The 27,997-nt window shown below is 65.4% G+C and overlaps 3 protein-coding genes across 4 annotated transcripts; 2 read left to right on the top strand and 1 right to left on the bottom strand.

Annotated features, from left to right (window-relative positions):
- The first annotated feature begins 8 nt into the window (after positions 1–8).
- Positions 9–8,637, top strand: RBBP8NL (RBBP8 N-terminal like). Its single transcript, XM_057529732.1, has 14 exons — positions 9–69; positions 1,134–1,176; positions 1,597–1,908; positions 2,095–2,207; positions 2,649–2,721; positions 3,082–3,228; positions 3,350–3,437; positions 3,684–3,850; positions 4,448–5,165; positions 5,395–5,515; positions 6,020–6,090; positions 6,189–6,315; positions 6,891–7,032; positions 7,997–8,637. The coding sequence occupies exons 1-14, from the start codon at positions 9–11 to the stop codon at positions 8,442–8,444; spliced, it is 2,631 nt and encodes an 876-aa protein (XP_057385715.1). The 3' UTR covers positions 8,445–8,637.
- A 1,738-nt stretch (positions 8,638–10,375) lies between these two features.
- CABLES2 (Cdk5 and Abl enzyme substrate 2) lies at positions 10,376–24,388 on the top strand. 2 transcript variants are annotated; one of them, XM_057529683.1, is made up of 10 exons: positions 10,376–10,764; positions 17,766–17,837; positions 17,933–18,025; positions 19,122–19,199; positions 19,807–19,915; positions 20,282–20,447; positions 20,810–20,913; positions 21,098–21,204; positions 21,843–22,047; positions 22,898–24,388. In XM_057529683.1, exons 1-10 carry the CDS (start codon positions 10,382–10,384, stop codon positions 22,919–22,921), a joined length of 1,341 nt encoding a protein of 446 aa, XP_057385666.1. In that variant the 5' UTR covers positions 10,376–10,381; the 3' UTR covers positions 22,922–24,388. The 2 variants fall into 2 exon arrangements, with proteins under 2 accessions (XP_057385666.1, XP_057385665.1); XM_057529682.1 differs by having other exon boundaries at positions 22,187–24,388.
- A 132-nt stretch (positions 24,389–24,520) lies between these two features.
- RPS21 (ribosomal protein S21) lies at positions 24,521–25,888 on the bottom strand. Its single transcript, XM_057529684.1, has 6 exons — positions 25,776–25,888; positions 25,484–25,546; positions 25,305–25,368; positions 25,094–25,165; positions 24,664–24,719; positions 24,521–24,584 (listed from the first exon to the last, which is right to left on the bottom strand). The coding sequence occupies exons 2-6, from the start codon at positions 25,531–25,533 to the stop codon at positions 24,575–24,577; spliced, it is 252 nt and encodes an 83-aa protein (XP_057385667.1). The 5' UTR covers positions 25,534–25,546; positions 25,776–25,888; the 3' UTR covers positions 24,521–24,574.
- Positions 25,889–27,997: the final 2,109 nt, after the last annotated feature.

The following is a 27,997-nucleotide window of genomic DNA, read 5'->3' as shown; positions in this document are numbered from 1 at the left end:
GGGAAGCCATGGAGAGCTTCATGGAGTCGCTAAACAGGCTGAAGGACGTCCATGAGAATGAGATCACGGGTGAGCGTCTTGGGATGGACAAACCCTCACCCCGACGGCAGTCTAAGGGCCAAAGCCAGGCCGGGGGGCTCCCACACATCACCTCCAAATCTCGCCAAACCTGGGGACCTCGCCTTCCAGGCCCAGAAGGGGAGTCGTGACCCAGAGCCCAGAGCTGCAAGTGGTCAGGTGCCCAGCCTCAGAGCAGCACCCCCGACCGCAGCCCTGGAGGGGTGGGCCCTGAATGAGCAGCTAGCATCAGAGCCAAAATAAGAAGCCAGCCCGGTCACAGGGAGCCGAGAAGCTCTGGCCACGACCGGCCCCTTTCCCAAGGTGGGGACCTCAGTGTCCCCCAAAAGGGAGGTCACCTACTTCCCTACTCGCAATGGGATCTCGAGGCTCCAGAGGCCTGTCTAGCGCTCTCCAGGGCGCTGAGCTGAAACGCCTCTGCTCCCCTCCAGGACACCCAGGCTTCTGTCCGACTCTCCCGCCGGCAGCAGGGCTGCAACCACACCACCCCCTTCACTCCAGGGCCCGGGCCAGACCCTCCCGAGACCTTTCTGATACTCACACACACCCTGAAGCCCGAAAGGGCCTGGGTCACCTCCCCCAGAGACCCAGAGGGGCAGGGGCTGCTTGGGCTAGCCTAGGGCCCAAGCCAGACCACAATGAGGTGAGGAAGAGGGGGTCTGCTGGGGTCTTCCCCAAGGGCCCATTTTATTTCAACTCTGGCAGCACCCAAAAAACATTCCTCTTGGGACTTGGCCAGGTAGCTGGTCACTCCCAGCATCAGGGTCCCTCCCCATCTCCAGACAGACACCAGAGCCAGAGATCCCAGGGAGGGGAGAGGCTGGGCCCGGACCGGGTCCCAGGCAGCCAGGAGAGGGGGCGGAAGCTGTCAGCAGGTGCAGACTGGGAGCCCGCCGAGGGGGCGACCTCCGGGAGTCAGTGAGGGGACCCAGGCAGGCGGCAGGCGTCTGGAGAGGGCCTTGCCAGACAACCGGGGACAGGAAATGCCCCAGCTCTGCGGCAGGGGTGGCAGCACGCCTGGGCCTGACCCTCTGCTCCTTTCCTCGCTCCTCCAGGCCTGCAGAACAAGCTTCTGGAACTGAACTCAGAGAGGTGCCGGTGAGTGAGGACAGGCCCTGGGCCAGCAGGTGGGAAGGGCAGCGGCTCCCCAGCCGCTCACGCGCAGGCCCGCAGCCCCAGGGCCCCGGAACTGCCACCAGCTGTGATGCAGAAGCGGACACTGAGGCTCGGCGTGGAGGGTGGGGGAGTCTCCGGTCCAAGGTCCAAGCCCCTCCCCCAGTGAACAGGGACCCTCCAGGGGGCTGGGCAAGCCGCGTCCATGCAGGGCGCCTCCGGAACAATCATTATCAACAGGAGGACTCGTCGTGAGTCCGGGAGACCCGCGGGCCGGCTCCCCAAGTCCGCCTTGCACAGAGGAGGCTGCAGGTGGCACATGGATGAGACAGGGTCCCCAGGGAGGCCGCGAACACTCTCGCTTGGGCGTGCTGGCATTGCCCTTGCGAGGCCCCACTTCTCAAGGCAGTCCCAGGCCACGGGAGAGGCTGGCGGGGCAGCGCGGGGGGGCCCCCAGCAGAGCAGCACGCGCACGGCGGCCCGTCCCCCGCAGGGACGCCCAGAGGGCGGAGGAGCTCTGTGCCAAGAACCGTCAGCTCAGGGAGCAGCAGAGGGCGCTGAAGGAGAACCTGCGGGCGCTGGAGAACAGGTGGGGCGCCTGACGCCGCGCGCACGCTGGGGGCGGGGTGCACGGGAAGCCGCGGAGGGCTGTGCGGAGAACGAGTCCGGGAAGCTCCGGCATAAACGAAACCACCGCAGGACATCTCAGAGCCTTAAGTAAACTGCATTTTCAAGGTTCCTTCCCAAGCTCAAGGGCACATGGAACGCTTAGCCCCCAGGGTAGGGGTGAGGCGGGCTTCCACGGAACGCAGTTTGGGAAAGGCAGGGCTCGTCCAGGGAGGGGGGCAGCGCGGGTCCCAGCCTCCCTGCTCAGAGCGGCCTCCCGTCTCCTCGCCCCTGCAGGCTGCGGGCCGGCCTGTGCGACCGCTGCATGGTCACCCAGGAGCTGGCGAGGAAGAAGCAGCAGGAGTTCGAGAGCTCCCTGCTCCAGAGCCTGCAGCATGTCTTCCTTCTCAGTGAGCCCGCCCCCGGGCGTCCCTCCCGTGGGGGCCGGCGACCCCCCCCCAGGGCCTGCTCAGCCCAACCAGGGGTCCCGGGGAAAGGGGAAGAGGCGGTCTGGGCCGCGCCATCAGTGGGGGGGGGACACCCACACCCCCACTCACAGACAAATGGTGCAAAGCCCCCCGCTGGCGCCCACGTGCCCCCCCACTGGTCAGTTACCCAGGCAGGGGGCGTCCCGGCCCTCTCGGGGCCTCAGCTCCCGCCTTCCCATGATGAGGAGGGTCCTGCGGAGCCCTGAGGTCTCACAGGGCCTGCCGACGAGGACACGCCCCTTTCCCTCGGCGGGGGGTCCCTGGGGGCTGGGGCCAGGACAGGAGGGGCTCCTGGGGGCTGTGAGGGCCCCACCCCGCCCTGCTTCCCCTCCCCCAGTCCCTCCTAATCAGCGCCTTCTGCAGCAACCGAGCTGACCCGGCTGCAGGAGGAAAACGATGCCTTGAAGGAGGAGGTGAAGCAGCTCCGGGGCCCAGGGTGAGTCGGGGGGGCACCAGGGCCCAGCAACCCTTACCCCGCACACCTCAGCCACAGCAGGCGCCCAGCACGTCCATGGGCCTGGGCACGCGGCGCAGAGGGGAGGGCCTCCCACAGGCCAGCTGCCCAGAGCAGATGCCGCCTCCCCTGGTCTGCAAGCACAGGTCCTAGAAGCGGAGCTGGGCCCCAGCACCCGCGGCAGCTCTGACGCCTGGGCTCCACGGGGACATCGGTGTGAGCCGACGATGGTGGTCTTTCCTGGTCACCTGGGTCCCCAGGAGGGCGCCCTGGCCTTTCTGATCGCCTCTGGGGCACTGCCCTCCCTTACCCACACTGTGCTTGCCTCCCCTCTCGAGACAGGCCCAAGCCCCAGCCCAGGGAGGGCGCCCCAGACCCCCCGTCACCCCTGCTGCCCCCCTCCCTGGGCACCCGGAAGGCCGTCACTGAGAAGCCACTGGGAGGCCGTGAGGAGACGGAGGACGACCACGCAGGTGCGGGTCCACGGGGAGGAGGGGCTGCTGGGGGGCGGGGGAGGCCGGGAGGCTGGAGCCCCAGGACCGGGGAGCCCTGTGCGCTGAGCTGGCCCCTCTGAGCACCTCCCAGCCAACCTGCCCTCTGCTTCTCCTCCCACAGAAAGGCCAGTGGGGTACGGGACGTCTCCAGTAGCCAAAATCTCCCCAGGTGGCAGCCTGCCTGAGCCCCGGGCCCCGGACATGGTGAGGGAGAGGAACCCAGAGCCCACTCCTTCCTCTCCCCGGGCAGCCCGAGGCAGGAGGCTGGCAGCCGCCAGCCCTGCTGTGTGCCACGCACATGGCCCGTGCCAAGCAGGGACCCCTGAGCTCCATGTGACGTGGGTGGAGGCGAGGCTCAGAGCGGGTGGGTGACCTGCCCAAGGTCGCACAGAGGAGAGGGCAGAGGGCAGCAGCCAACCCCACCCAGGCTGACCCATACCCCCCGGGCAGAGCCCCCAGCACATCTCCAACCAGCTACACGGGACCATCGCCGTGGTGCGGCCAGGGTCCCGGGCCTGCTCCGCCAACCGGGGCTCCGTCAACGGGACGTCCCCACTGCCGCCCCCCAGGAGCAGCCCCCCAAGCCCGCCTGGAGAGCACAGCCTCCCGCTGGACAGGTGAGGCCCAGCCCGCCGCCACCACCAGGAACAGCCTCAGTCGGGCACCCAGTCTCCTACTCTGGTCCCCCCACCTTTGGGGAAGGGGCCAGCAGCCCTGGGAAGTCCCTCCCATTATCCCTCCAGGAGCCCCACCCTTCCCTGGCTTGGCTTTCCCAGCTACCCTGCCCGGAGCACAGTTCCCACGTGGCCATCTCTTGAAAGGGCAGAGCAGGACGGGGGGACATGGGGGTTGGAGATGGGGACCGAGAAGCCCCTCAGAAGAGCCCACGCAAAGGCTCTCACCGTGGTCTGAGACCACTCTCAGCGTCTGAGAGGAGACTGGGGGCGGGGCTGCAGTGGGCACACGGGTGGGCTGGGCGCTCCAGGGGACCGGGCAGGCAGCCGATGCCCAGAAGAGGGCGAGGCCTTGGTGCCCAGGTCCCTCGTCAGAGCCCCCAGGCCCCAGGCCAACTCTGCCCAGGGGGCCCGGGCGGTCCCCTCCCCACTACCCACCGTGTGACCCGGGCGCTCGCCTCGCCTCCCTGGGCCCCCGGTCCTCCCTGTGAAACGGGGGTGACCGTGGGCCGTGGTCAGCGGGCTCCTCCTCGCCCACAGCTTCCTGCAGGCCTCTCTGCCCTCTGCCAAGCCCTGCGAGTCCCCGAAGCGCTGCCTCCAGGCTGACCGCCTTTGCCACCTGAACCGCCACCTGGCCCTGCCCCGTGGGAGCCCTCACAGAGGCCCCCAGGCCCCCGCCACAGCCCCCAGCGGCCCCCAGCCCCAGGGCCTCAAGGCCGGGGAGGCCGAGGCCTGGGAGGAGCCCGCGGGTCTACTGGGCCTGCCAGGCGCCCTGGCGGGCGTGCGGGACCCGCGGCTGGAGGGAGCGCTGCACCTGCTCCTGGCCCAGCAGCTGTGGGCCCGGGGGCGGGCGGGCAGTGCCAGGCTGAGGGGCCCACCAGTGCCGGGGAAGACGCCACCCTCCCCGCCAGCCAGCTCCCACTCGGAGGGTCCCGGGGGCGGGGCGGCCGGGGCAGCCCTGCCCAGAGGGCAGCACCCACAGCCCACAGGCCCAGGCAGTCCCGGGACAAAGGAGGCCACGGCCACACAGGACTATGTCCCAGACAAGCCTCTGGACCTCTCCGAGTGGGGCCGGGGCCGGGACGGTGCCCCCAAGCCTGCCAGCCTGCCAGGATCACTCAGCCCCCCAGGTGCCCACACGCCCAGCCCCAGGCCACCCGAGGGAGTGGAGCCCTCTGCACAGTCTGGAGTCCAGGGACTCAGCGACGGCACCAAGGGGGCCAAAGAGCCAGAGGCGGAAGAGCCTCCACCTTCCACGGTAAGGGACCAAGCCCTGCTCCTGGCCTCCACGCGCCCCGCCCAGAGCACCCAGCGGCCCTGGGCTGCTCTCGTCCCTCTGTTCCACCAGCTGGCCGCCTGAGTCACACCACACGGGAGACGGCTGACCCTCCAGCCCCAGCCAGGGTCCCGCAGGCTGTGCCCAAAGCCGGGCGAGGGCAGGGAAGTTGCCTCACGTGAACTCAAGTCACTTACTTGCTTCCCCCCAGGAACCCTCACATTCTCTCCCAGGCCCCAGCCTGCCCTCTCCACGTGGGCCAGGAGATGAGGACAGAGGGAGGCCAAAACTGCCCCCCTGCCCGCAAAGGCCTGATGGAGACAGCCACCCGGGTGAGGATGAGTACGGGCGTCACGAGAACACAGGAAGTGGCACCACAGCAGGGAGGGAGGTGCAGTGGTCAGCGTCAGCTAGGGGCACCTATCCCAGGACCTGGCTCAGCCCCCTGGGCCTGACCGACCAAACCCTGGGTCTCGGACTTGGTTTCCCCCACCTACAGACCCAGAAAGCAGTTGGGGGCTCAGGGAGGGCACGTTTCTGACCACAGGCAGTGAAGGGAGAGCATCTTAACAATTAGGGCTTCCGGGCAGGTAGTGAGTTCCCCGTCACCCAGCAACCAAGCCAGGGGACACCCCAGCCGGTGGGGTCATTGTACGGGTGCTGGAGACACTGGGCCTGGATTCGACCCCAGGGCAGGTTCCTCGGTCCCTCTGTGCCTCAGTTTCCTCATCTGAAGAGTTGTTGCCACTGGTCCTAGTACGGCAGGTTAGAGGCCCGTGCTTCCGCTAGACTCCCAGGCCACCACCCTGGCCTGACCCACACCCTGCGTCCTGCAGAGCTCAGCAAAGCCCAAGGACAGCGGCCGGAGTCGGATGAGCTAGATAAGCCAGACACCTCGGACAGCGAGGTGGGTGCCCGGCCACACAGCGGGGTGAGGCGGGGGCACCAGGGCTGCCCCAGGCTTCGGGGAGGGTCCTCAGCATGACCACACCCCCACCCCATCAGGTGGGCCTGAGCACTGAGGCGGGGGCCACGTGGAGCTCGCCAGCCGAGGGACCCAGGGGTTTCTGCGCCAAGGAGCGTGGGCGGGGCCCACAGAAGAGGAAGCGGGCCTCAGACCAGTGGAGCAAAGGTGGGAGGCCAGGGCTGGGTGGGGCGGCCAGAGCACTGGTGCCCCCACCCCACCTTTCTGTCTACTTGGAGCCCAGCAGCCAGCCCTGGAGCCTCTCTCAGAGCAGCCCCGTAACAGAGACCCGGGTCAGGCCTGCGTGAACCCTGACTCCACTTCCTCCTCCTCGCGGGCTGGCCCTTTCACCCCCAGTCTGTTTCCCTCTGGAAAGGGGGCGATACCAGGGCTAGCGTGAGATTCCAGGGACACAGCCGAGGATGGTCGTATCGTCTTCGTTGTCACAGGGGAGAAGGGGCGTCCTGGGCCACGAGCAGCCCCCAGGCCTGGTGGTCCTGAGCCCCTCCCCCTCTCCCAGTCCCACCGGGATGGTTGGGCACTCCTGGACCCTCTTGTGCACCTTCCAAGAGAAGCAGCAGCAGAGGGTGCTGCCCCAGGGTGTGGGTGTGTTTGTTCCCTCTGGGGGTTCGGGGGCCGCTCACGTGCTCGCCAAGGGTGGTACCTGTGGGCTTCCCCCACCCCCCGCTCCAGCCTCGGGTATCAGGACATCCTCCCACTTCCCGCTCCGGCCACGGTGGCAGCTCGGGCCCGGCCTCCGGGCGCCCACGAGAGCCTTAGAACGCCTGAGCTAGCTGATAGTGCATGCCGCCTGGTGTTTGTCCAAGCCGGCCTGCGTCGCAGGCTGGGCTGTGGCCGCCACAATGCGCCCTTGCTGCCGGGAAGGTGCCCGCAGCCTGTGTTTGCCGGCTGAGCGGTGGGGGGGCCAGCACGCCTGCGTGAGCTCGTGGCATGTCCCGCTGGGCACTTCCGGAAGCCGTCCTGGTGGGCGCGGTCCGAAGGGTGCGCCGTGTCCGCCCCCACCCTCCACACTGAGTCAAGCCCACTCCCTCCCTCACCCGCCCACCCGGGCCAGGGCAGGGCCTCCCCAGCGGGCAGCCACGCCCCCCAACACCCACAGGGGTGATCAGTGAGAACAGGCCCCTTGCCCAGCTTGTGTCACATGGCTCGGCGCCAGGGGCAGCGCCCTTGTGTCTTGTGCCCGTGGAGCGGTTCAAGACAGTGTCCAGTCGTTACTGCCTTTGGGCCTCATGACCCAGCCCAGTGATGAATCATCACTGCTTCACAGATGGGGAAACTGAGGCTCAGAGATGGGGTAACTTGCCCAGGGTTACGGAGCCGGTACATGGGGTCAGGATTCCAATCTGATCTGTCTGACCTAGAACCTAGAGCTGGTTCTGCATCAGAGACGGGCCTGAAGCCCAGCATCTCAGCAGGTCCTACCTGTAAGGGTCTCAAGGACCAGATGCCCCTTCCCTGTGGCCGCAGAGGCAGGCCCATGGAAGCACCTAGCCCACGTCTTGGGGATTCTGAGAGCATTTCCCCGTGAGCTCGGCCTATCCAGAATGTCCCAGACCCTCTGCAAGGTGGCAAGGCGGGCACCGGGGCCAGGCCAATTCTAGGATCACACACCTGGGGAGAGGGTCTGTGCTTCCACCAAATTTCCAAGGCTCACCCTTCAATCGGGCCACCCTGCTCTGGTGTCCGTTGCTGTCGGGAACAAGCGTGGGCTCTTGAGTTCTCAGAAACTGCCCACGAGGCCCTGGGTGAGAGCCCAGTGTTGCTGCAAAAGAGGACACACAAGGCCACTACAGCGCCTCCTGGTCTAACCTCGGTCTACTTCCCACAGCCTCGAAGAAGCCGTCCTGAGGAATAAGGAACCTAGGGGAGCCAGGAGCCCGAGGGACCCCGAGGACGGCAGCCCCTCACCCAGCACCAGCAGCTGGGAAGAGAGCCAGGGGCACCCCAGCCTGCCCAGCCATGCTCCCCACCCGACTGCCCGCGGCCAGGACAGCCCACGCCGCCAGCCAGCAGATGGCCCCAGCAGCAGCGTAGTGAACTGGGTCCTGGCCCACATCCAGAGGGGTTGGGAAGGCCAAGAGGGCTGGTCTTCTGAACCCCTCCATCTCAGAAATGGTCTTGCCCGCCACCCTCAGCCCAGCATCTGCTCCTTTGCAGGGAGTAGGGGCCTGGGAGGCCAGGGTGGCTCAAGCTCCAGCCCAGCCCCACCCCCCACCCCTGCTGTGCACAGGCAGCCCTTCCTGGACAGTGCCCCCTCCTCCCACCAACTCCACTAGCATCCTGGACCCAAAGGACTACGAGCCTGGACGCCTATTCCTGACGGGGCATGGAGCTCTGAGCGGTGGTCTCGGGCGCCCCCTCGTGGAGTCCCACAAACAGGTGCTGGGCAGTGAGGGCGCAGGAAGGCTAACGGCAGCACCTGGGGAGGGGGGGTCCCAGGGCATCCAGAGAATAAAGTGTAATGAAGGATGGCGTGTGCAGCTGGCAGGGTCGGGGGTCATCTGGGCTTCCACCTGCCTGGGCAGGTGACGCAAGAGGCTCTTGAATGTGCCCAGGGATGGGAAGTCACTCCCTTTCTGAAGGGCAGGATCAAAACCAGCCCCGTCTGCAGAGCATTACAGGGACCAGGGCAGCCTCTGGGGAGGGCTGTGGGAACACAACAGGGAATGTTGTGGCAGAGGCCCCACACAGAGCCCCTCCACACTCTGGGTCCCTGGTCCACTGGCCTGTTAGCCATCTGCACCACCACAGGGCACACAGGGCAGCTCACCCAGGCTTCCACTCGACACAGAACCTGGAAGAAGACCACACCCACTCCCCCCGCCCCACCCCCACCCCCACCCCCGTCCCTGCGGCACCACCAAAGTTTAACATAATGCCAGTTGGCAGAGGAGGCAAGTCTGCAGGGCCCAGCTCCATTATCGGGCAGCAGACAGCATGGTTTTGGAGCTGAGGGCCAATAACCAAATGACAGCCCTCCACCGCTTCAGCCTCCCACCGCCCCTTTTCATTTCCCTCATCTGACATCCGCTTAACTATTAGCTACCAGTTTGGCAGCCCGTCCCCGCCCCAACCTGCCAGGGTCCTCCTACTGGTAACAGCTGGCCAGCAGGGCCAGGCCCTGGGGCCCTGATCCATGATGATGCTGCTGGCCTCCCGCTCGCTAAGAGGCGCTCTGCAGGCCAGGGCTGTGTCGGCCCCGCCCCGCCCCCCAACACCTGCACGGAGGAGAGAAATGCGTGTGGCGTGTATGGTTCCATGCAGGAGCATTCACAGCTGCGTGGGCAAACCACACGGCAAGTGCCGGTCTCCAGCCGCCGGGAAGACCCAGCGCTGGTGACAGCCCCGGGCTGAGCCCACTCAACCCTGACCACACCCTGAGGTGGAAATCAGTGTCCCCACCTGAAGGATAAGTAAGCCCACAGGCACACAGCTGGACAGAGCAGGCCAGTGGCACAGAGGTGGCTGCAGGACCCTGCCCCCCAAGACACAGGTGGGCTCCTGGGGGCTCCAGAAGCCAGCACCTGAGCATGAAGCCACCGGCTCTGAAGTTGGGGGTCCTGGTACCCCCCAGACTCAAGGTCGCTTTGCTGCTGACGGCCGTGCAGGACTCTGTCTGGGGCTGAAGGCCCAGCACCGCCCGCCTGCCTGCCACCCCAGGCAGGTGCCTTCTCCCCTCGGACTCGCGGTGTCGTCTTCAGTCACTGGGGGAGGCCAGGGGGCACCGCTGGCCATTCCTGGGGCTCCCGGCGGGTGGTACAGCTCCAGCGCCCGCACGTCAGACCCCCGCCCCCGCAAAGACACACACACCAAGAGGGGAGGTGCCTGGAGCCTAAAGACGAGGTTTTAAGAACGCTGACCACGAACGCCACAGCCCAGCAAGTGGAACAGAGCACTGGCGCCCCGGGGCCGCGACTTCCGATCAGGGACTCGAACCCGCGGCTCCTGCACCGGCTCGCCCAGAGCCAGGCCTCGCGAGCCCAGCCGGCGGGCAGACGCGCTTCTCCCAGCTCCCCACTGGCCGCCTCGGAACCCGCTCTAGGACCCAAGGGAGCCGCTCCCCCCTCCGCCCCCGGCGGCGCCGCGCTGGCCAATGGGCGGGCGTAACGGCCATAGATTTGCATACGGGTGCTCCCTGGCCAATGGGCGGCGGGCGCGGGCGCATGCGCGAGCGGGAGGGCGGTGGCGGGCGCGCGGCGGGCTCAGTCGGAGGATGGCCGCGGCCGCGGCGGGTGGGTCTCCGGGCCAGTCCCCCGGCCCCGCCGCCGCTCGGGCCGCGCCGCAGGCGCTGCGGCGGCGAGGGGATTCGCGGCGCCGCCAGGCCGCGCTCTTCTTCCTCAACAACATCTCCCTGGACGGGCGGCCCCCGAGCCTGGGCCCGGGCGGCGAGAAGCCCCCGCCGCCGCCGCCGCCCGCCGAGGCGCGCGAGCCGCCCGCGCCGCCGCCGCCACCGCCGCCGCCCGCGCCCCCCGCCGGCCTGCCCCTGCCTGGACCCGCGGGGAGGGCCTCGGCGCCCCAAGGCCTGCTCAGCCCCGCGCCCGCGCCCGCTGGCTTGGGCCTCGGCCTGAGCCTGGGTCTGGACGGGCAGCGCCAGAGGTGAGTGTGGCCCGGGTCACCTGGGGCCTGGGGGGCGGCGGGGTGGCCTGGGGCTGGGTCAGCGCGGGGGCCGGGGTCAACTGGCGGAGTCACCCAGGGCTCAGGGTTGGGGGCAGTGGAGTGGCCCAGGCAGGGGTTGAGGTGGCCTGGGGGCCATCAGCACAGTGAGCAGGGTGGCAAGGTGGCCCTGGGCTGGCTCAGCTCATAATGTGGGGTTGAGGTGACCTACGGAAGATGAGGATCAGCTCGTGACACAGGGTCTGAGTGACACGTCAGCATAGGACTTGGAGATCGGGAGGTGACCCTGATCCCCTGTGAGCCCCAGACACAAGTTGGGGTGTCCTGGGCCCTGTCAGTGAGGGACACAGGGTTGGGGTGTCCTGCGCCTTGCCAGCCCCAGAAGGGAGTCTTGACTGAGCCCACCATCCTAAGATGTCAGAGTCAAGAGTCATCTGCGAGCTGTCAACTCCCTGGACACGGATCTTAGGGTTTCCTCGGGCCCCGTGAGTCCCCAGACTTAAGGGTCATGGTCTCCTTAATTCTGCCACCCCTGAATACGGGGTCAGGGTCCTCTCAATCTTGTCAATGCCCTGAACATGGTTCTGGGGTTCCCTCAGCACTTACCAGCCCCCAGACACAGCCCTGTCAGCTCCAGACACACCCCCCTCCCCAGCCCACTGTTACCGGTCCCGCTGACACAGGGACTCACAAACACCCCCTCTATGTTCCCCTTCGTTCTCTAAGCTGGGTGACCCCCTCCATGTGGGCCAGGGATCTTCCCTGTACTGTGACATCTAGCCCCAGAATCTCCCACACCAGGCCAGACCTCCCAGCCCCCCATCCCACAGCTACTGGTCACTGGAGGACCCCCATTACCCCTGCCTCCTTTGTCCCCTCTGAGCTCAGGGCCCCTGGGCCTGTCACATCCCAGATCGCAGGCACTCCCCCTGCCCTGATCTCATTTCTAGGAACGCCTCAGCCCATCTCAGGGCCACCCCCACCCCTGAGCTCTGCCCCTCTAGTCTGTGCCCCCTGCCCCAAAGCCTGCTTTCCTCAGCCGGCAGACTCTCCCACGAAGTGGTCCTGTCTCCTGGCAGCCGTCAGCCCGAGGAAGGACAGTCCCCCCTTCATGCCAGGTCCCATTCGAGTCACTCCCGACACTCCAGGGCAGAGCAGCAGGGACGTCCACTGCGTGAGGCCTCGTGGGTCCCACTCACCTACAGCCAGGTCTGCGCTGTGCCCTCCTCTCCCGGTCCCGCAGCCCTGTGTGTGGTGCTGGGCAGGCCGTGTGTCATTCAGCAAACAGTTCAGGCGCCCCGGTTGGGGGCCAGGCCCTCCCTGTGAACCAGACAGGCCGGCAGCCTGGCCCACGAAGCTGATCGAACGGGAGGATGCAGTGAAGCGCCTGTAACCAGGAGCCCTGCGTGGCGATGGCGCTTGATGGCGCTGGCGCTGCTTCTGAAGAGCGTGTGAGGGGCCCACGCTCTGGAGGACGCAGAACAGGCTGGGATGTGGTGCAAGTCAGGTGCCCTTCGCTGTTCCCGCTGCACCCTCCACGGTCCCGGCGTCCCTTCTCCCCTGGCCTGGCCCGTGCAGGGAGCCCCCTCCTGCTCCTCCCTCCCACTTGGCCTTCCAATCCCCGTTCAGATGTCGCAGGGCCGCACCTGCCCACCCAGACTCTGTCCCGCCTCGGCTTCTGCTGCCGAGCACAGGGCTCAGCCCTTGGGTCCGAGGGTCACTGACCCTCCCCTGACAGATGGCAGGCTCCTGGGGTGGGCACTGTCCGTTTCTCTCTGTGCTCCCTGGGCCCAGAGGCAGGGCGGCGGATAGTCGCTGCTGAGTAGCAAAGGGGGTAGTAGCCAGCTATAGGCTGTGGACTTCGAGGGTAAGTTGTTCTGGGGAATGGAGAGAATCCGGAGGGTCTTTTCCCGAAGTCTGTGTCACGAGCGTGGTGGTCTGACCCAGGCTTTGGGAACAGACCTGGTTGGAATTCCAGCTCCACCTCTCAGGAGCTCTGTGACTCAGAGCAGGTGGCACAGCCTCTCTGAGCCTCAGTTTGCTTCTCTGTGAGATGGGTTTGTGTTAGGCACTACCTGCCGGAGGGGCTGTTGTGAGGTCTGCTGGATGGCCAGGGCTCAGCAAGGGTGGCAGTGGCCCGGCCCAGGGAGTGAGGACTCGCATTACATCCTGGTTGCCCAGGGTGTGCTCACAACTCAGCCCACGGTGGGGAGTTTGTGTTTCATGCTCAGGGCACAGTCTGGTGTGGCTGTTTCTGCTAAGCCAGTGAGTGAATCATCAGAATCCTTATCTGCCTCCCTAGAACTTTGTTTTCGTTTCAGCACCGTGGTCACCTAGCACTTACACGGTTTCTGGGCTTCTCCGGCTGGGTCAGACACGGGCTTGCAGGTCCTCTGCCTGCCCCACCCGACCGCTGTGCCCTCCTCCGTCGTGTTGGCCCTCCTCTCTCCTGGGGGAGGCCTGGAGGCTTCAGACAGCAGCAGGGTTCCCTCTCGCAGTCCTGGAAGTCACAAGCCTGAGTCAGGGTGTGGGCAGGGCCTTGCTCCTGGGAGGGCTCCAGGGTAAGGGTCCCCCAGGTGTCCTGGGCTTGTGGCCACAACCCTGCAGTCTCTGACTCCGTCCTCACACAGCTTCCCCTTGGTGTCTCTGTCTTCACCTGGCGTTTCTCTCTGCTTATAAGGACACCCTGATCCAGCCGGTCATGGGATCAGGGCCCAGCCTAATGGCTTCATCTTGACTTGATCACACCTGTGAAGACCCTATTGCAGATGTGGTCGTAGTCACAGCTGACAGGGGTGAGGACTTCAGCACATATTTTGGGGACACCGTTCAACCCCCAGCAGTCGTCATTAGTGTCCAGGGCACTAACAAGGGGGAAGGTGAGCCGGGGGCGTGGCCGGTTTAGCTGGGAGCAGAAACCCTTGCGATTCTGAAGGGTTTGCGCAGGGTTGGCTCCGAGAAAGGGCCTGGGATTTTAGCTGCCGTCTTGGCCAGGAGCCGCCTAGCGCTCTGGAGGCTGCCGAGTGCCTGTCCAAATTAAAGCGATTTCGGTGGAGTGTCTGGCAGTCTGTTCACATCACTGATTTGGGGGTTTCTTGCTCTCCAGCTGGAAAACGGCTGGAGGTGGTCACTGAGGTTGGAGCCTAGAGGGGGTCCAGAGGCCCTGCTGAGATGGAGGCCGGCCCAGGACCGCACGTGGGTCCTGTCACCCGGGGAAGCTGGCAGGGACTTGGGGAGACAGGGTACCCAGGACGACCCACTCACTCAGCAAGGATGCGCGACGGCCTGAGATGCACCAGGCCCCGTGCTCGGGCCGGGGTGGACGAGACCCCTGCCCACGCTCTCCTGGCAGGGGTGGGTTCGGTGTCGTCCTGCTGGCCCCTGTCAGCGGCCTGCCCGTTCTCAGACCGTCTGAGCCCACGTACAGCAGGCCCTGCACGTGGCCCCTGGCTCGGCCTGAGGGGTCTCCCAACTAGGCAGGAGCCCTTCTCTTCTCAGCTGGGCCCTGTTTTCAGTTATAAGTGAAGGAGTTTATCAGGCAGTGGAAACAACGTCTAAAAAGTGGCGATGTCTCTTCCTGCCCGTCTCTGGGGGAAGGCGGGTATGGGTCACCGGTTCGTAAAGGGGCAGCCGTGAACGTGAGCCAGTGGGGTGGTCGCCTGTGCCATCCTGACAGCCTCCCCTGTGCCCCCGACCCCGTCCTCCCTACAGAGTCCAGCGCAGGCGGCCTCGGGCCAGTCGCCGCCATGTGGGGGACACCATCCCGTGTGCCTTGGACGGCTTAGCCGCGAGGGCCTCCTGGCTCCCTGGGACTTGCATTTGCCCAGACGTCAGGGAGTGGGAGGGTGTTAGCTGAGGTGGCAGGAGCCCAAACTTTGTTCTTTGTAGTTTGTTTGTAGCAGTTTTTAAACAAAGGTGTAACGGGCGTACAGGGAGAGGCGCGCACATCGTGACCACCGACCACCAGGACTCGGGGCGCGGCACCGCCTGTCCCCCCGCAGGTTGTCAGCCAGGCCCTGCACACACCGCTTCCAGGGGCCTGCTCCCAATGGGGTCCACGGCGGGATTGCTCCCAGTGGGGGTCGTTCCGGGTAGAGCTCCTGGAACGTTCGTGTCGTGCCTGCAGGCCCGGGCCGGCATGTGGTCAGCGTTGGGATTCTGAGCGTTTCCAGAGCGGCGAGTGCTTAGGGGTGCCGTCTTCCCAGGGCCATATGGGAGACCGTGGAGGTCCCGCCTCGGGACTCCTGAGAGGCTGCCTCCGAGGTCGACCGGCCAGTGGTGGGTTTGGAAAGGGCGCCGCCTAAGGAAGGGGCCGGGCGCCAGTCCCCGTCCTGGGATGAGCGAACCCACAGCTGCCTGGCGGCCCCCGGAGGGTCCCCATCCCAGCGGGGCTCTCGGCCTCCCTCGGGCCGCAGGGCCAGCTCCTCGGGGGTGGCAGGTGGGAAGGGGGGGCTCGAAAGCAACGGCCCCTCACTTGGCCAGCCTGGTCTGTGCTCAGAGTTCAGGGTACCATCGTCAGCGTTGTCCCTGCCTCTGGACCCAAACCCAAATAGCATCAGGCGGACACAGGCCGAGTTCGGGAAAGGAGCCCTGAGAGCACGGAGCAGGCTTGATTCCAGCTCCCCCGACGCGGTCAGGAGGGCGGCACGGGGACGGGTGGCAGAATCCAAGGGCGGAGGCAGCGCCGGGGGGCAGGGCGCAGCTCCCAGCCCCTAACCCCCGCCAGCTCTGTGCCTCAGTTTCACCACCTGTACGCTGAGGGCTGTGAGGATTGAGTTTACGTATAAAATGCTTACAGAGAAGGAAACGTAGAAGAAAACCACAAAGACGGAGATGAACGAAGCCAGCTGGGATCAGGTGTTGAAGCTTGGTGGGATGAGAGGCGGCTCCCGGAGCGAGCTGGGCCAGAGGTCAGGCCGCCGGGGGCTGGGGGTGCTGACCGTGCCCCGGGGCTGGCCCCCGAGGGCCCATGGCTGCCTCCGTGGAGACTGCCGCTGGCCTCTGGGCCCTGTAAACGAGGCCGCGGGCGTGCAGGAGCCGTCGGGCCTCACCTGGGAAATCACCTGAGGAGGCGAGCCTGAGAGAGCCACGCGGGACTGCTGCCCGGGGCCTCTGAGCCCAGCCCCGCGGGGCAGGACACGCACACCTGTCTGGGGCGTCCCCGTCTCCACCAGGCCGGCTTCGCTTCCCGGCACGGGTCCTGCACGTCCACCTGCAGTGGGGCACCCTCTCAGGGCAGGGCCTGCCTCATCGCCCACCGTGGGGCCGGTGCTCACCGGCCCCTACCCCAGGCCTCCTTGGTTGCTGGGTGTCTGCCTGACGCGCCCCTCCTGCTGCCCCCTTCCCACCTGGCCTCAACTGGGAGAGATGGCCTGGCCGTGCCAGGCCTCGTCTGGACGCCAGGGGTCCTGCTGGGGGGAGGGTCCCGTGAGACGCTGCAAGGAAGGCGCGTCTGGGCAGGCTGCAGCTTCCGGGAGCGGCTCAGCAGCAAGCCCTCCTCTCTCTCTCCCTCCCTAGGAGCCCACACGCGGCTCAGGCTCTTAGGAAATGGCCGCTGTTGACACCTGGACCCTGGGCACCTGCCCAGCCCAGGCTGAGTGTGAGACCCGTGTTCCTCCATCTCGTAAACCACGGCGACCTGAGCTCCAGGAGGAGTGGGGCAGCAGGGCCCGCCTTCTTGGCTTTGTCCTGAGCGGTCCCTGCTGGTGGCCTTGGTGGCAAGAACCTGGGTGTGTGATCTTGAGCTGAGGGTGCAGCCTGCGCAGGGCTTCTGGGCCCCGTGCCGGGTGGGAGGCTGCCCTCCCAAGCTCCCTGTGTGCTGGGTGCTGGTAAGGCCCCCTCCTGGGATGGTTGTAAACCAGACCAAACCCCGGTTTGTCTCTGGGACAACCCCAGCGCTGTCAGCACCTCAGAGGGCTGGGGGGAGCCCCCGACTGTCATCGGGCGGCCGGTCTTTGGTTCCCTTTTGTGGTCACCGACACTCCTCCCCAACCCCCCGGCACGTCTGGGGTCTCTGGGCTTCAGCCTCAGGCCTGACCTAAGGCCATTTGTGTCCCCTCCCGAGGAGTCGCTGAGGCCATCTCCCCAGCCCAGGGGGCCTCCTGACCACGCAGCCACGCATCTGGGTTCAGACTCTCCTCTGCGTGGGTCTAATAGAAGCGCTTTCCTCCCTGTTCCTGGGCAGGGCCTTGCTCTGGGAAGAATTCTGGCCGCCAGGCCTGGACGGTGCTGAGGAGGGGCTGCGGGTTGATGGGTTTCTGCCTCCTTTATGCTCCCAGGCGTGGGCTGAGAGGCAGGAGGCGAGGGAGGGCGGGGGAGCACCTTGAGCTCAGAACACCCACTGTGCTTCCCGCCAGGCGACAGGCCCAAGCAGCCGCCTCCCTGACATGCATGCCAGGACTGCCGCTGCCTGGGGAGGGGGAGGGCCACGTGAGCTGAGCCTCAAGTCAGGGGGGATGCAGCCGTGGGAAGATCTGGAGAAAGAAGGTTCCAGACCGAGAGAACAGCCCCTGCGAGTGCCCTGAGGCCGGGGGTGGGGGCTGGTGCAGGGAGGGCGGCCCAGCCGAGGGGGAGAGGCTTCTGGGGGTCCTGGGCCGGGGGCAGCACTTGCGGCGGCTCCACACGCTGAGGTGGGCGGGAGAGGGTTGGCGGGACGTGTGCTTGTCTGACGTCCAGCCCTGCAGAGCCACCGCCGGACCCTGTCCAGCCCCACCACGCCCCCTTCCCGGGACCCCTGGCTGAGCTCCGAGAGGCAGTGGGCAGACCAGGGCCCGGCCAGCCATCCCTCCCGGTGCCACGTCCCCCTCAGGTTCTTCTGGCCTTGGGTGGCCCTGCCCAACACTCAGACCTCACCGCAGACCTGCTTCTGGCCCGTGGCCTGGGGGCCCCATCGGGGCCTGAGAAGCAGGCTGGGCCTCTGGGAGGAGGGCCCACGAGGCAGCCTCTGGACAGTACCCTGAGGCCCTGCCGTGTCCTCTTTACAGAAGGCGCGTAGGCTCCCAGCGCTGCTCCCTCGAGTTTCTGGAAGACACGGTGGGATGTGCCTCGGTTCAAAGGTAAGGAGCCCCGCCTGCCGCTTGCACCCCCGTCCTTTCTCCTGGGGCCAGAGAGGCTCCCAGGAGGGGAAGAGTGACCTGCTTTTCACCTGCAGAACCAAACATACGTCTGGATCCCCAAGACACAAAGGCCTGAAGAAGACGCACTTCATCAAGAATATGAGGCAGTACGACACCAAGAGCAGCAGGTGCCAGCGTGCGCCAGCCCGGCCCCAGCCCTGGGGCCGCCCACCGTGTCCTCCCTCGAGCCTGCTGGGATCCGGGGTCCTGCCCTTGTCAGCAACCCTTTCTTCCTTCAGTGCGCTAAGGAAGTGCTCGCCCACACGGCCCAGCCCATGTCCCTTCGGAAGTGGACCTTCCTCCCCATCCCACCCTCTTCCCTCTGTATTCACCAAACGCTGGGGTCCACAGCACGTCCTGGGCAAGGAGCCGCCCGGCCACCCCAGCCTTGAGTAGAAGTCTAAAACACAGGGACATAGGAAACACAGTGGGAACAGGCAGAGTGGTGGGCTGTGTCTGGGAGAGAAGGGAACACAGAGGGCATCTGGCTTCCCTGAACCGGGCTGCAGAGTGACAGCCAGTGCCCAGCACAGCCCTCCGAGGCCCTACATCTGTAGAAGCCCCGTCCCTCATGCCCCGTGTCCCTCACGCTCTGGCCTTGAGGCCACCGTCCTGACCCAAAGCGTCTCCAGACCGTTCCCCTTCCTGCTGGAGGCCGTGCCCAGGCACCTACCAGGCAGCCCTGGTCGGGCAGTGCTGCGTCTTCCCTGCACTGGCTGTAGCTCGGACAGTCCTGGGTCCCCCAGCGTGGTCCCCAGCATGACGGGCTTGGCCCAGGAGCAGGCCCCCAGCAGACTGAGCGCCAGGCTGGCTTCAGTGGGCCCTGGGTGCCCAGGGTCCCAGCCAGGGAAGGGGGTCTTCCACCGTCGTCCTCCCTGCTGAACTGGGGCCAGGCTGGGCAGAGCCATGCCCAGAGGAAGGAAAGGCCGTCCTCCCTGCTGTGCGCCCCACACAGCGGCCCCTCTTGGGCCACTTTGTCTCGGCACATGTAACTGGGCGCTTTCTGATGCCATTAGGCTCCTACCCCGCTGGGATGCCTGAGGACAGGCTTCCTCAACCAACCGTCCTCGGGCATGTGCCTCTGCCTCTGGTGTCTGCACAGCCTGGCCTCTCTTATATGAACCGCCATCCCGGGCGTCCCCTGATGCCTGGGGCAGTTCCCTTCTGAGTCTAGGCAGGAAGGGAAACGCCTGCCGCCCTGCCCTGACCCCGTCCTTCCCGCAGGATCGTGCTCATCTGCGCCAAGCGGTCCCTGTGTGCGGCCTTCTCGGTCCTGCCCTATGGAGAAGGCCTGCGCGTCAGGTGAGTGGCTGGTCCCCACCGGCCGGGGGCTCCACACCATCACAGACTCACACGGGGCCAGCAGACCAGCTTCTGCCGAAGCTGCTTGAGAGCTCTGAAGGCCATCTGGGTCCTGGTTCTCTGGGAGGGGCACGTCCGCACTGTTATCTCGTTTGAGCTGCTAAACGTCGGTGCCTGGGACGTTACTCCTGGCGGGACACTGCTGTGCCCCCCGTGACCAGTCCAGGCAGCTGTGCCCAGCGCGTAGCCCCGGGAAGAGGGAGGCGGCTGTCAGGGTGGGGACGGCGCGGCGGGACCCGTGTGCCCGAGGGTGTGGCTGCAGGTGGAGGGCGCACCCCTGGGAAGCGACTTGGGGTGAAGCCGAGGTCGGCCCGCCACCAGGGAGATTGAACAGGAAGGGCCTGGGACAGACAGCTCTCCCAGCGGGAGTCCTCGTGACCCCTGCTGAGGCTGCTACAGAGGGAGGGCGGGTCTCGAGGGTGCGGAGCTGGGGCGCTGCGGACCCCTGGGGCTCGGCTCCCCGCCTGCGCGAGGTCGGGGGCGGGGCCGGCAGCTCTGTCCCGTCCCGTGCGTTGCCGGCAGCTCTGTCCCGTCCCGTGCGTTGCAGTGACCTGAGGGTGGAGAGCCAGAAGCAGAGGCATCCGTCCGGCGGCGTCTCCGTGTCTTCCGAGATGCTTTTCCAGTTGGAAGGCGTCGAGCTGGGGGCGGATGGAAAGGTAGGAGCAGACGCCGGGTGGGGGCAGGGGTCTTACGTGTGTCCGTCGAGGAAGTCGACTCAAAGTTGTGTTTCACTTGAGTCCTCGAAAACGTAAGGTCCAGCGGGAGGCAGCCACGCAGCCTGTGCAAACAGGCCGGTCACCTCGTGGGGGCCTGGTGACGACGGGAGGTCGGGGCCCCTGAGGCAGGGAGGAGCTCCGGCTGCAGACCCCAGATGCGGGGCGGGGCGTTCTGGAACCTGCAAGGGGGGAGCAGCGTCAGCCCTGGGCGGCGGGCGGCGGGAGCTGCAGCCATCAGGAGGCACCTGGCTGGACCTCTCGTCCTGGACGGGGCGGCGGGGCTAAGCCCGACGCACTGCTTGCCAGGTCGTGTCTTACGCCAAGTTCCTGTACCCCACCAACGCCCTGGTCACGCTCAAGCCGGACATCCACAGCCCGCCGCCTCAGCCCCGGCCCAGTGCCCCCCGCGCTCTGCTGGGGCCCAGATGCAAATCCGTCCCGCCCAGGGCGGCGCCAGCCGGCTCGGAACTAGGTAGCCCAAGGGCCCTGACCGGGGGCAGGGCAGGTGGCCAGTGCATCCCATCCGAGCCCACGGTCCTCGGCCCAAGCCTGGGGAGCGGGTCCGCCGCAGCCTCTCAGGAGCGCACGGCCTGTGCCGCGCCCGAGCCCAGCCGTGGAGGACCTGCACCACCGGGGGCTCCGGGCGGGCCCTCCTCCTCAGGACGTCCTCCCCGACCCCGGCCCCCGAGGAGGGGGCCGCGCCTGGAGCCCCCGACCCCACTCTCCTTGTCCCGCGATGACGCCCTCAGCACAGCTGCTGCCTGGCACTAGGCCGGGGACGGCCAAGCCGCTCACCGGGGCTCGTGGTGGGTCAGGGCTGCGCTCTGCTCGCAGGGGCCGATGCGGGGGATGCCCTGGAGTACAACCCCGACCTCCTGGATGACCCTCAGTGGCCCTGCGGCAAGCACAAGCGCGTCCTCATCTTCGCGTCCTACATGGTAGGGGCGCCGCCCAGGGCTGGGCTGTGGGCCGGCACCGGGGGCGGGGGCAGCTACGCGCCCTGGGCCCAGCCTCACCCACGTCTCGGCACCGTTCTCGCGGGCCCGGGGCCTCACGGTCGCGGGCCCAGGTGGCATGCAGACGCCCCTGGGCCTGCATGGGGACGGTCCTTCTCCGTTGCAGACCACAGTGATAGAGTATGTGAAGCCGTCCGACCTCAAGAAGGACATGAACGAGACCTTCCGGGAGAAGTTCCCACACATCAAGCTGACACTGAGCAAAATTAGGAGGTGAGGAGGGCTGAGGCGGGCGTCCTCAAGCCCGCTGCCCAACAGGGCCTTCCGCAAGCTGCTGCCAGGCCGGGTCTGCGTAGATTCCTGAGCTTGATAAAGGGACGCGCCCCTCCTAAGCCCCCTCCCGCCGTGCAGCCAGGCCAGTACCAGCAGCTCCCCTGCCGCCTCCTTGGTCAGGTGCCCCCGGTGCTTCTCATACCTGCCCACACCTGCAGGGCTCCTCCTCACTGGCGCCCACAGCCCCTGAGCCGGGCCCTGTGACCGTCCCCGCTCGATAGATGAGGAGGTTGAGGCCCCACAGCCAGAGGTCCAGACTCTGCCTCAGCACGGCTGCACCTCAGGGCCTTTTCACTGCCCTTCCTTCCCCACACGGCCCCCTCACTGCCACAGGAGCACGGGGACGCTGTCCTCCGGGGGGGTCCCCTTGAGGACAGTTGGGTGCCGCGGGCCCAGCCGAGGGCCGAGTGGAGACCGAGACCAGCCTGCTGCCCGCCCACCAAGCCGTGGGCCCTAGCGCCGGGCCACAGCCTCTGGGAGGAAATGGCGCTTTTCTAGTGGCCCAAAGGCACACCCCTCAAGCAGGGACGTGGCCACCTCCTGGCCCCAAAGCCCTTGGCTCCCGTGTAAACCCACAGTTTGAAACGAGAGATGCGGAACCTGTCTGAGGAGTGTGGTCTGGAGCCCGTGACAGTGTCCATGGCCTACGTGTACTTCGAGAAGCTGGTCCTGCAGGGCAAGCTCAACAAGCAGAACCGCAAGCTGTGTGCAGGCGCCTGCGTGCTGCTGGCCGCCAAGATCAGCAGCGACCTCCGCAAGAACGACGTGAAGCAGCTCATTGATGTGAGTATGCATGTCCCTGTCCCAGCCCTCCCGGCTGCGGGAGCGGGGATCACCGCCCACGCCCAGACCCGGCCACCTGGCCGCCTGGACGGGAACCGGAGGAGGGGCCGCAGCCCAACCCCTCTCTTCTTCAACACAGAAGTTAGAAGAAAAGTTTCGGTTCAACAGACGGGATCTAATTGGGTTTGAGTTCACCGTGCTCGTGGCCCTGGAACTTGCTCTCTACCTTCCCGAGAACCAGGTGTTACCTCATTACAGACGCCTCACGCAGCAGTTCTAGCCTGGCCCGGCCCTGCGGGCGAGTTTCCAGGCGCTGGTGCCACTCCCCCTCCACGCCCCTGCTTCCCTGGAGGGACACCACACCACCGGGTATTTCGGAGAGCCCTGCTGCATTCCTCCGTGAACAAAATGTGGGGCTCTGTTGTTGTTTCTTTTTTTCCTGTGCCTGGTCTGGCACCAGGACTTTGATTTTTGACGCGCGGTGGTGAATCCTGACTTCACAGCGTTTCTCCTCTTTGCGTCACCCAGCCTTCTGCTACCATCGTAGCACCGCGCTAGCATCTCGTGGAGATCTGGGTTTCCAGACCTCACCGCACGCGCTGGATTGCTAGCGTTAACCTGTTGGGGCATTAATCTCGGCTGTTCGGAGTTTTCGGACGTGGAGACCGCACTGTGGAATCCCCACTCCCCCCCTCGGCCCGACTCCTTCCCAGCACAGCCCCCTCGGGGGGTGTGCACCCACCTCCCCGCATCCACACACACGGCTCTGGCGTCAGCCTAAGCCAAGGAGAACAGACCCCTGGTTGGTTTTGGTCTCATTTTTTTACTCTCGGACTTCTGTTCTTCCAAGGATCACATCACTGTGAAGTCCTGATGCCCTGTTGGGGGTCACACACCCCAACAGGCCTCTGGGCACAGAACTGGCCCACCCCACGCAGGGCTCCGTCTCACCGGGAAGACCCCCCTTGCCCACGATACTTGGGACCTTCAGGATGACTGGATTGCTGGCTCTTGATCTTCCTAAGCAATATTGTGGAGAAACCGTGTTTACTGTCGTGTAGGGTTTGGTTCGGTGGGTCTGTTTTTCCTGAGGGAACAGAAACTTGTTAAGCGGCGTCTGCTGAAGTTGTGACTTGAACCACACTTGACCCTCCAGCGGGGAGGAGACCCCTTCACAGCCCTGCCTCCCCGTCAGGGTCTGGTCAGCCTTCTTCCTCCCAGCAGGAAGTGGGAGCCGCCTTGGCCGGAGGAGCCGCCACACCAAGCAGACCCCAAGGGCTGGTCGTTGTCCTGGGCAGGTGTGTGCCCGGCTCGCCAGCTTCTCTACGCTCCACGTGGCCCAGTTCTTCCACTTGCTGCCCCACCAGAAACACTGAAGACCGCGGGCTGGAGCTTCTCCTTCACGGGTCAGCTGCTCTCAAAGGACTGTGTTGGCTGGGCCATTAAGCTGCTTCCCTACTGCTGTCCCATAAACCAGTCACTGGAGGGGCTCCGGGACAGCCCCACCCTGCATCCTACGCGTGTGCACTGGTGCTTTTGCAGAACGGAGAGGCCAGCCCTCATCAGAGCGCTCAAGCACCAGCAACTTGAGACCCCAGCAGGGGTGCAGGACGGCAGCTCCCCCCCTGCTGGCTGCTGTTCCTTCTGCCTCAAGTCAGTCGCTTGGGCTGAGGGAGGAGAGGGGGACAAGTGCAGGATGCAGCGCGAAGCCTAAGTCTGTATTCCGACCTTATTTATCAAGGAGTGCCTCTTCCCTGTCTTCCCCAAGACGGCTCCCAAACCTGATGTGCACCAAGGAGGGCTTGAAGGATGAAGCTGCTAGGCCCCAGGCAACTCTTCTGCAAAGTGACCTGTCCAGCCAACACAGCGTCTCAAGGACACTCCTGTTACAGGCACTGCAGGGGACCAACTTACAAAACGTACGTCCTGGTTTACAGTTAGCCTTGAGGAACGTATCTTCCTGGAAATTTCTATACAGATGTTAAGAGTGGCTGATACAGTAACTTTACAGTAAGTTTGCCTGTTTATGTAGTGAGAATTAGTCATTCACCGAACCTGTCTGTAACCTTCCCTTTAGTGCATCGCGTCCTTTTTAATGTCAACAGCTGCCACTGTGTGGTACTCAAGTGAAGCCAGTATTTAAGGCATTAAACTTCAGCCTAAAATGTCACCCCCTAGAACCAGCCCAGACATCTGTATCCAAGGGCCTGGGGCCACTCCCTCAGTGCCTAGGAGGCGCTGTGGACTTAAATGAGCGCGTAAGTGGCCCTCTGACCTCACTGTCTAGTCAAGTGTCATGGATCTGTTTGCAAAAAGTAATTGTGCTTTAAGTAAAATTTGGTTTTGCAACATGTGTCACAGGCTGCCCTTCAGCCGGCCGGCCCCTTCCAATCACAGCAAAACGCCAGCCCCGACCCTCCAGAGCCCAGAGGAGCCCCCCACACACACCAAAGCACAGAAGCGAAACAACAGATAGGTTTTCACTCTTTATTTATGACACACGTTCCACATCCAGGATCCTCTCCAGTCAGAAGTTCCTGGAACAAAAGGAAGAACTTTAAAACCTGGTCTCCAAAGACATCCTGGGCCTCTGTGCCCAGACCCCAGTCCTCTTACTTTGAGACAATGCCGTCAGCCTTGGCCAGTCGGAGAATGGAGTCATCTGACTCGCCCTAGGGGAGAACGCACATTGGGACCAGGCGCCCTGCTGGCCAGAGGTCCAGCCACACTGCCGTCCAAACCGAACAAGGGGAGACACGCTAGCATCAGGCAGACCCCTGATGGTGCAGGGGTCAGACCCCTGGGGCCTGAGGGAGCTGTGATACCTGGGAAGCTCCAAGGTCGTCGCCTGCCTGTTTTCTCAGGGTGGGCCCTTTCTTGGGCCCCCGAGCACCCTTTTCCACCCCCAGGAACAGGCTAGCAGCCAGCACAGTCCAGTGCAGCAGGCTCCAGTCTATTCTGCCAACAAACCTGCTCAGGTTGGGAACAGGGAGGGAGATGCCACTCCGGCTCAAAGACCCGCTGAGCAAGGCCAGGGAACACTCACCATCCTGCGAATGGCCCCGCAGATGGCGTAGGTTTTAAACTGGCCGTTGAACCTGCCTGTCACCTTGTCAACCTATGGATCGAGAATGGGGGTCACAAAGAGATGCACCCAAACGCCTTCGGGTCTAAACCTGGGGTTTGGGAATCGACGTGAGGCCCGCCCAGACCTCGCCCCCTCCCCAGGGGACAAGCCGTCCCGCCGCCTGGCTCACCTCGGCCACGTTCATCTGGATGGACGCGTGGTCCTTGGCGCCTATGATGCGGTTGCTGGCAGAGCTACGGGGGGAGCGCAGTGAGCGGGGACGGGGCTCGGCGGGCGAGGGGCAGGGAGAGGGCTCGGCGGCCGGTGGCGGCGGCGGGGGGATGCAAGAACGGGGCGGAAGATGCTTACCATTTCCGCGGCACGTACAGGTCCACGAACTCGCCGGCGTCGTTCTGCATGTTGAGGGAGCGTCTGCGGAGCCCCCCGCAGCGCCGTGAGGACGGGCCGTGTCCGCGCGCTCGGGTCCGTCCCCGCCCCGCACCGACCCCGGGCCCCGGGCCGCCCCCCCCCGCCCAGGCCCCGACCCCCGCACGCCCGAGTCCGTCCCCACCCCGCACCGACCCAGGCCCCCGCGCCACCACCCAGCCCGGACCCCGGCCCCGACCCCGGCCCCGACCCCGACCGCGGCCGCGAGACCTACCTGGCGGCACCACAACGAGCGCGAGCGCAGAAAGGAAAGGCCTCCTCCCCCGGCAGTGCTATTAGCGGGTGGGGCGGGGCCTCGGCGAGTACTTCCGGGTCCCGCAAGCCGCCGCGACTCTACGCAGAGAGCTAGCCCGGCCGCTCTGACGCACTTCTGCTTCCGGCGGGTAAGAGCCTCCTGACGTTCGGCCGGCGCAGGGTGGCTGCGGCCGAGCCTCGAGAGCGAGTCGCAGTGCTCGGCGGGCGGCCGGCGCGGACTCGCGAGGGCGCCCGCGGGCGGGTCCCCGCAGCGGTGGGCTGCGCCCAGGGCGGGCGTTTCCCGCCGCCGGGAACGCCCGGTGCCCGCGGCCGCTCAGTCAGGACCTGCGGACCCGGGGGGCGAGGGCGGGGGCCCTGGAACGGGCCGCGCTCGTCAGCACGTGAGAGCTGCGGACCGGAGCGCTTATTACCCCGGAGACAAGCCCGGCATCACGAACGTGGACGCAGTAGGGCCGCTGTTGGTTCTAAGAGCGAAGAGTGGAGAGAGCCCCTGGGGTCTTGAGGGAGGAGCGGCAGGGCTGGGGTGGGGGGGGGGCGCCCTCCCAGGATGTGGAAGACAAGCCCTCGGGAAACCAGTGCCTGAGCAGGGAAGGAGCTCGGCCAAGCCTCGTGGCAGAACCAGGTCGAGCCCCCCCAGCCCTTCCGTCGCCCTGCACCATCCGGCCCCTGCCCAGGACCCCTCCTCCCACATCACGCCCACTGCATCCTCCACGGAGCAGTCTCTCCTGCTGCCAAGGGTCCGTTAAGGAAGAAAATAGAAAAACTCCAGGCTGCAGAGCTGACTTCCCAGGGTCCCCCGCCCTGCGTTCCTGGGAGCGTGCCCTGTAGCCTCAACTAAAACATTCCGCTGGGCTTCATCTCGCGGAGGAGAGGGAAGGCCCCTCGGGGGTGGACTCCAGACCCTGCACCCTTGGCCTCCGCCTGCTGCCCGGGCTGAGCCTGACCGTGGAGTCTCCGAAGTCCAAATGCCCCTTTGCTTGGCACGCTCTCCCCATCCTCCCAGTGTGGGCTCCCAGCTCACTTCCCAGGGCTGTGTCTGCTCACCCTGTGGTGACGTGCAAATGCTCCCCATCAGCTTGGCCACATGGTGCCCCATTTGAGTCACTGCCAACTTCTGTGCGGCTCTGGGAGGGTTTAACATCTGGGCCTGGTGGGGGCTGAGGCCACCAGTTCCCTCGTACCTGGAAACTAGTGTTCGTGTGGGCAGTGTGTCTGCTGTTGCTTCCACTGGGCGCCAGCAGCTGGGCCTCAGGAGTGAGGTCACCGAGGCCAGCGCCCTGTAGGAAGGTCACACTCCACATTCATGCCAGCCCTGAGAGGTGTGTGGTTTTTCCAGGACCCCCAGCACGTGCACAGACATTACGTGTTTATGTTTGTGGTTGTGATACTGACCAGGGTTCTTGGTCTTCCCTAATCAGTAGAAATTGATAAAAAGCCAGACAAATTCAGGCAAGGCTTTATCGGGGCTCCTGCTGCAGCAGGGGGGAGTGGAAACAAGTAACGGGTTCCCTTGCTAGCTCCGCAGGGGAGTCGAGCTGGTTCCTTATATGGGGTGAGGATAGGGGCAGGTCCAGGGCTCGGGCCAGAGGGGTGGCTTAGGTGGTCTGCCCACCCCTCTGGTGGTGGGGTGTGCAGGGCGCATGCGCAGGACCCTGCTTTTGCTCCCTGTACCCTGTTTTTGCTCCCAGCTCTTTAAAAGTGGCAGCTGGGATTTTGATCTTTTTGTATCTTTCTGTCCATAATTTGCCTCCGCTGTGCATGTATGCTGCCATTTTTCATCCCATACAGTTATTTTGTACAATGTTTTGTAGCTCAGGGAGACATCTGTCCAGGTGCAAGCCTTGCAGCAAAGGGTCCCAGGTGCCAGCCTGTCTCAGTTGGGGGTCTGCACAGCTGGCCTGCCTGTCGGTGTGTGGGTCAGCCCAGTTAGGCCTGGTCATCAAGAGATTGTCTCTGTAGCTGAGAGGCAGGAGACGGAGACAGCTAGAGCCCCGGAGCACCAGAAAGGAGAGAGGCAGAGCGAGGTCTGCAAGAGTCCTATCCATCAGAGTAGAGAGCCCAGAAATAAACCACACATGCACGCATATGGTCAAATGATTTTTGATGAGGACCGTTTAAGAAGGAAAGGACTGTCTTTTCAACAAGTGTGCTGGGAAAACTGGGTCTCCACATGCAAAAGAA

This window comes from Balaenoptera acutorostrata, chromosome 15 (genome assembly GCF_949987535.1).
Source record: "Balaenoptera acutorostrata chromosome 15, mBalAcu1.1, whole genome shotgun sequence".
Lineage (NCBI taxonomy): Eukaryota > Metazoa > Chordata > Mammalia > Artiodactyla > Balaenopteridae > Balaenoptera > Balaenoptera acutorostrata.
Note: the sequence above shows the minus strand (reverse complement) of the source record. Positions and strands in the feature narration are given on the sequence as shown.

Coding starts and splice junctions, on each gene's coding strand:
- CABLES2 (XM_057529682.1), top strand. CDS start 10,382: ATGGCCGCGGCCGCGGCGGGTGGGTCTCCGGGCCAGTCCCCCGGCCCC. Junction 20,448..20,809: donor GCCAGCCGGCTCGGAACTAG/GTAGCCCAAGGG, acceptor CTCTGCTCGCAG/GGGCCGATGCGGGGGATGCC. Junction 22,048..22,186: donor ACGTGAAGCAGCTCATTGAT/GTGAGTATGCAT, acceptor TCTTCAACACAG/AAGTTAGAAGAAAAGTTTCG.
- RPS21 (XM_057529684.1), bottom strand. CDS start 25,533: ATGCAGAACGACGCCGGCGAGTTCGTGGACCTGTACGTGCCGCGGAAA. Junction 25,369..25,483: donor CTGTACGTGCCGCGGAAATG/GTAAGCATCTTC, acceptor CTCCCCCCGTAG/CTCTGCCAGCAACCGCATCA. Junction 25,166..25,304: donor TCCAGATGAACGTGGCCGAG/GTGAGCCAGGCG, acceptor CTCGATCCATAG/GTTGACAAGGTGACAGGCAG.
- RBBP8NL (XM_057529732.1), top strand. CDS start 9: ATGGAGAGCTTCATGGAGTCGCTAAACAGGCTGAAGGACGTCCATGAG. Junction 1,909..2,094: donor AGGACATCTCAGAGCCTTAA/GTAAACTGCATT, acceptor TCGCCCCTGCAG/GCTGCGGGCCGGCCTGTGCG. Junction 2,722..3,081: donor AAGCAGCTCCGGGGCCCAGG/GTGAGTCGGGGG, acceptor CTCTCGAGACAG/GCCCAAGCCCCAGCCCAGGG.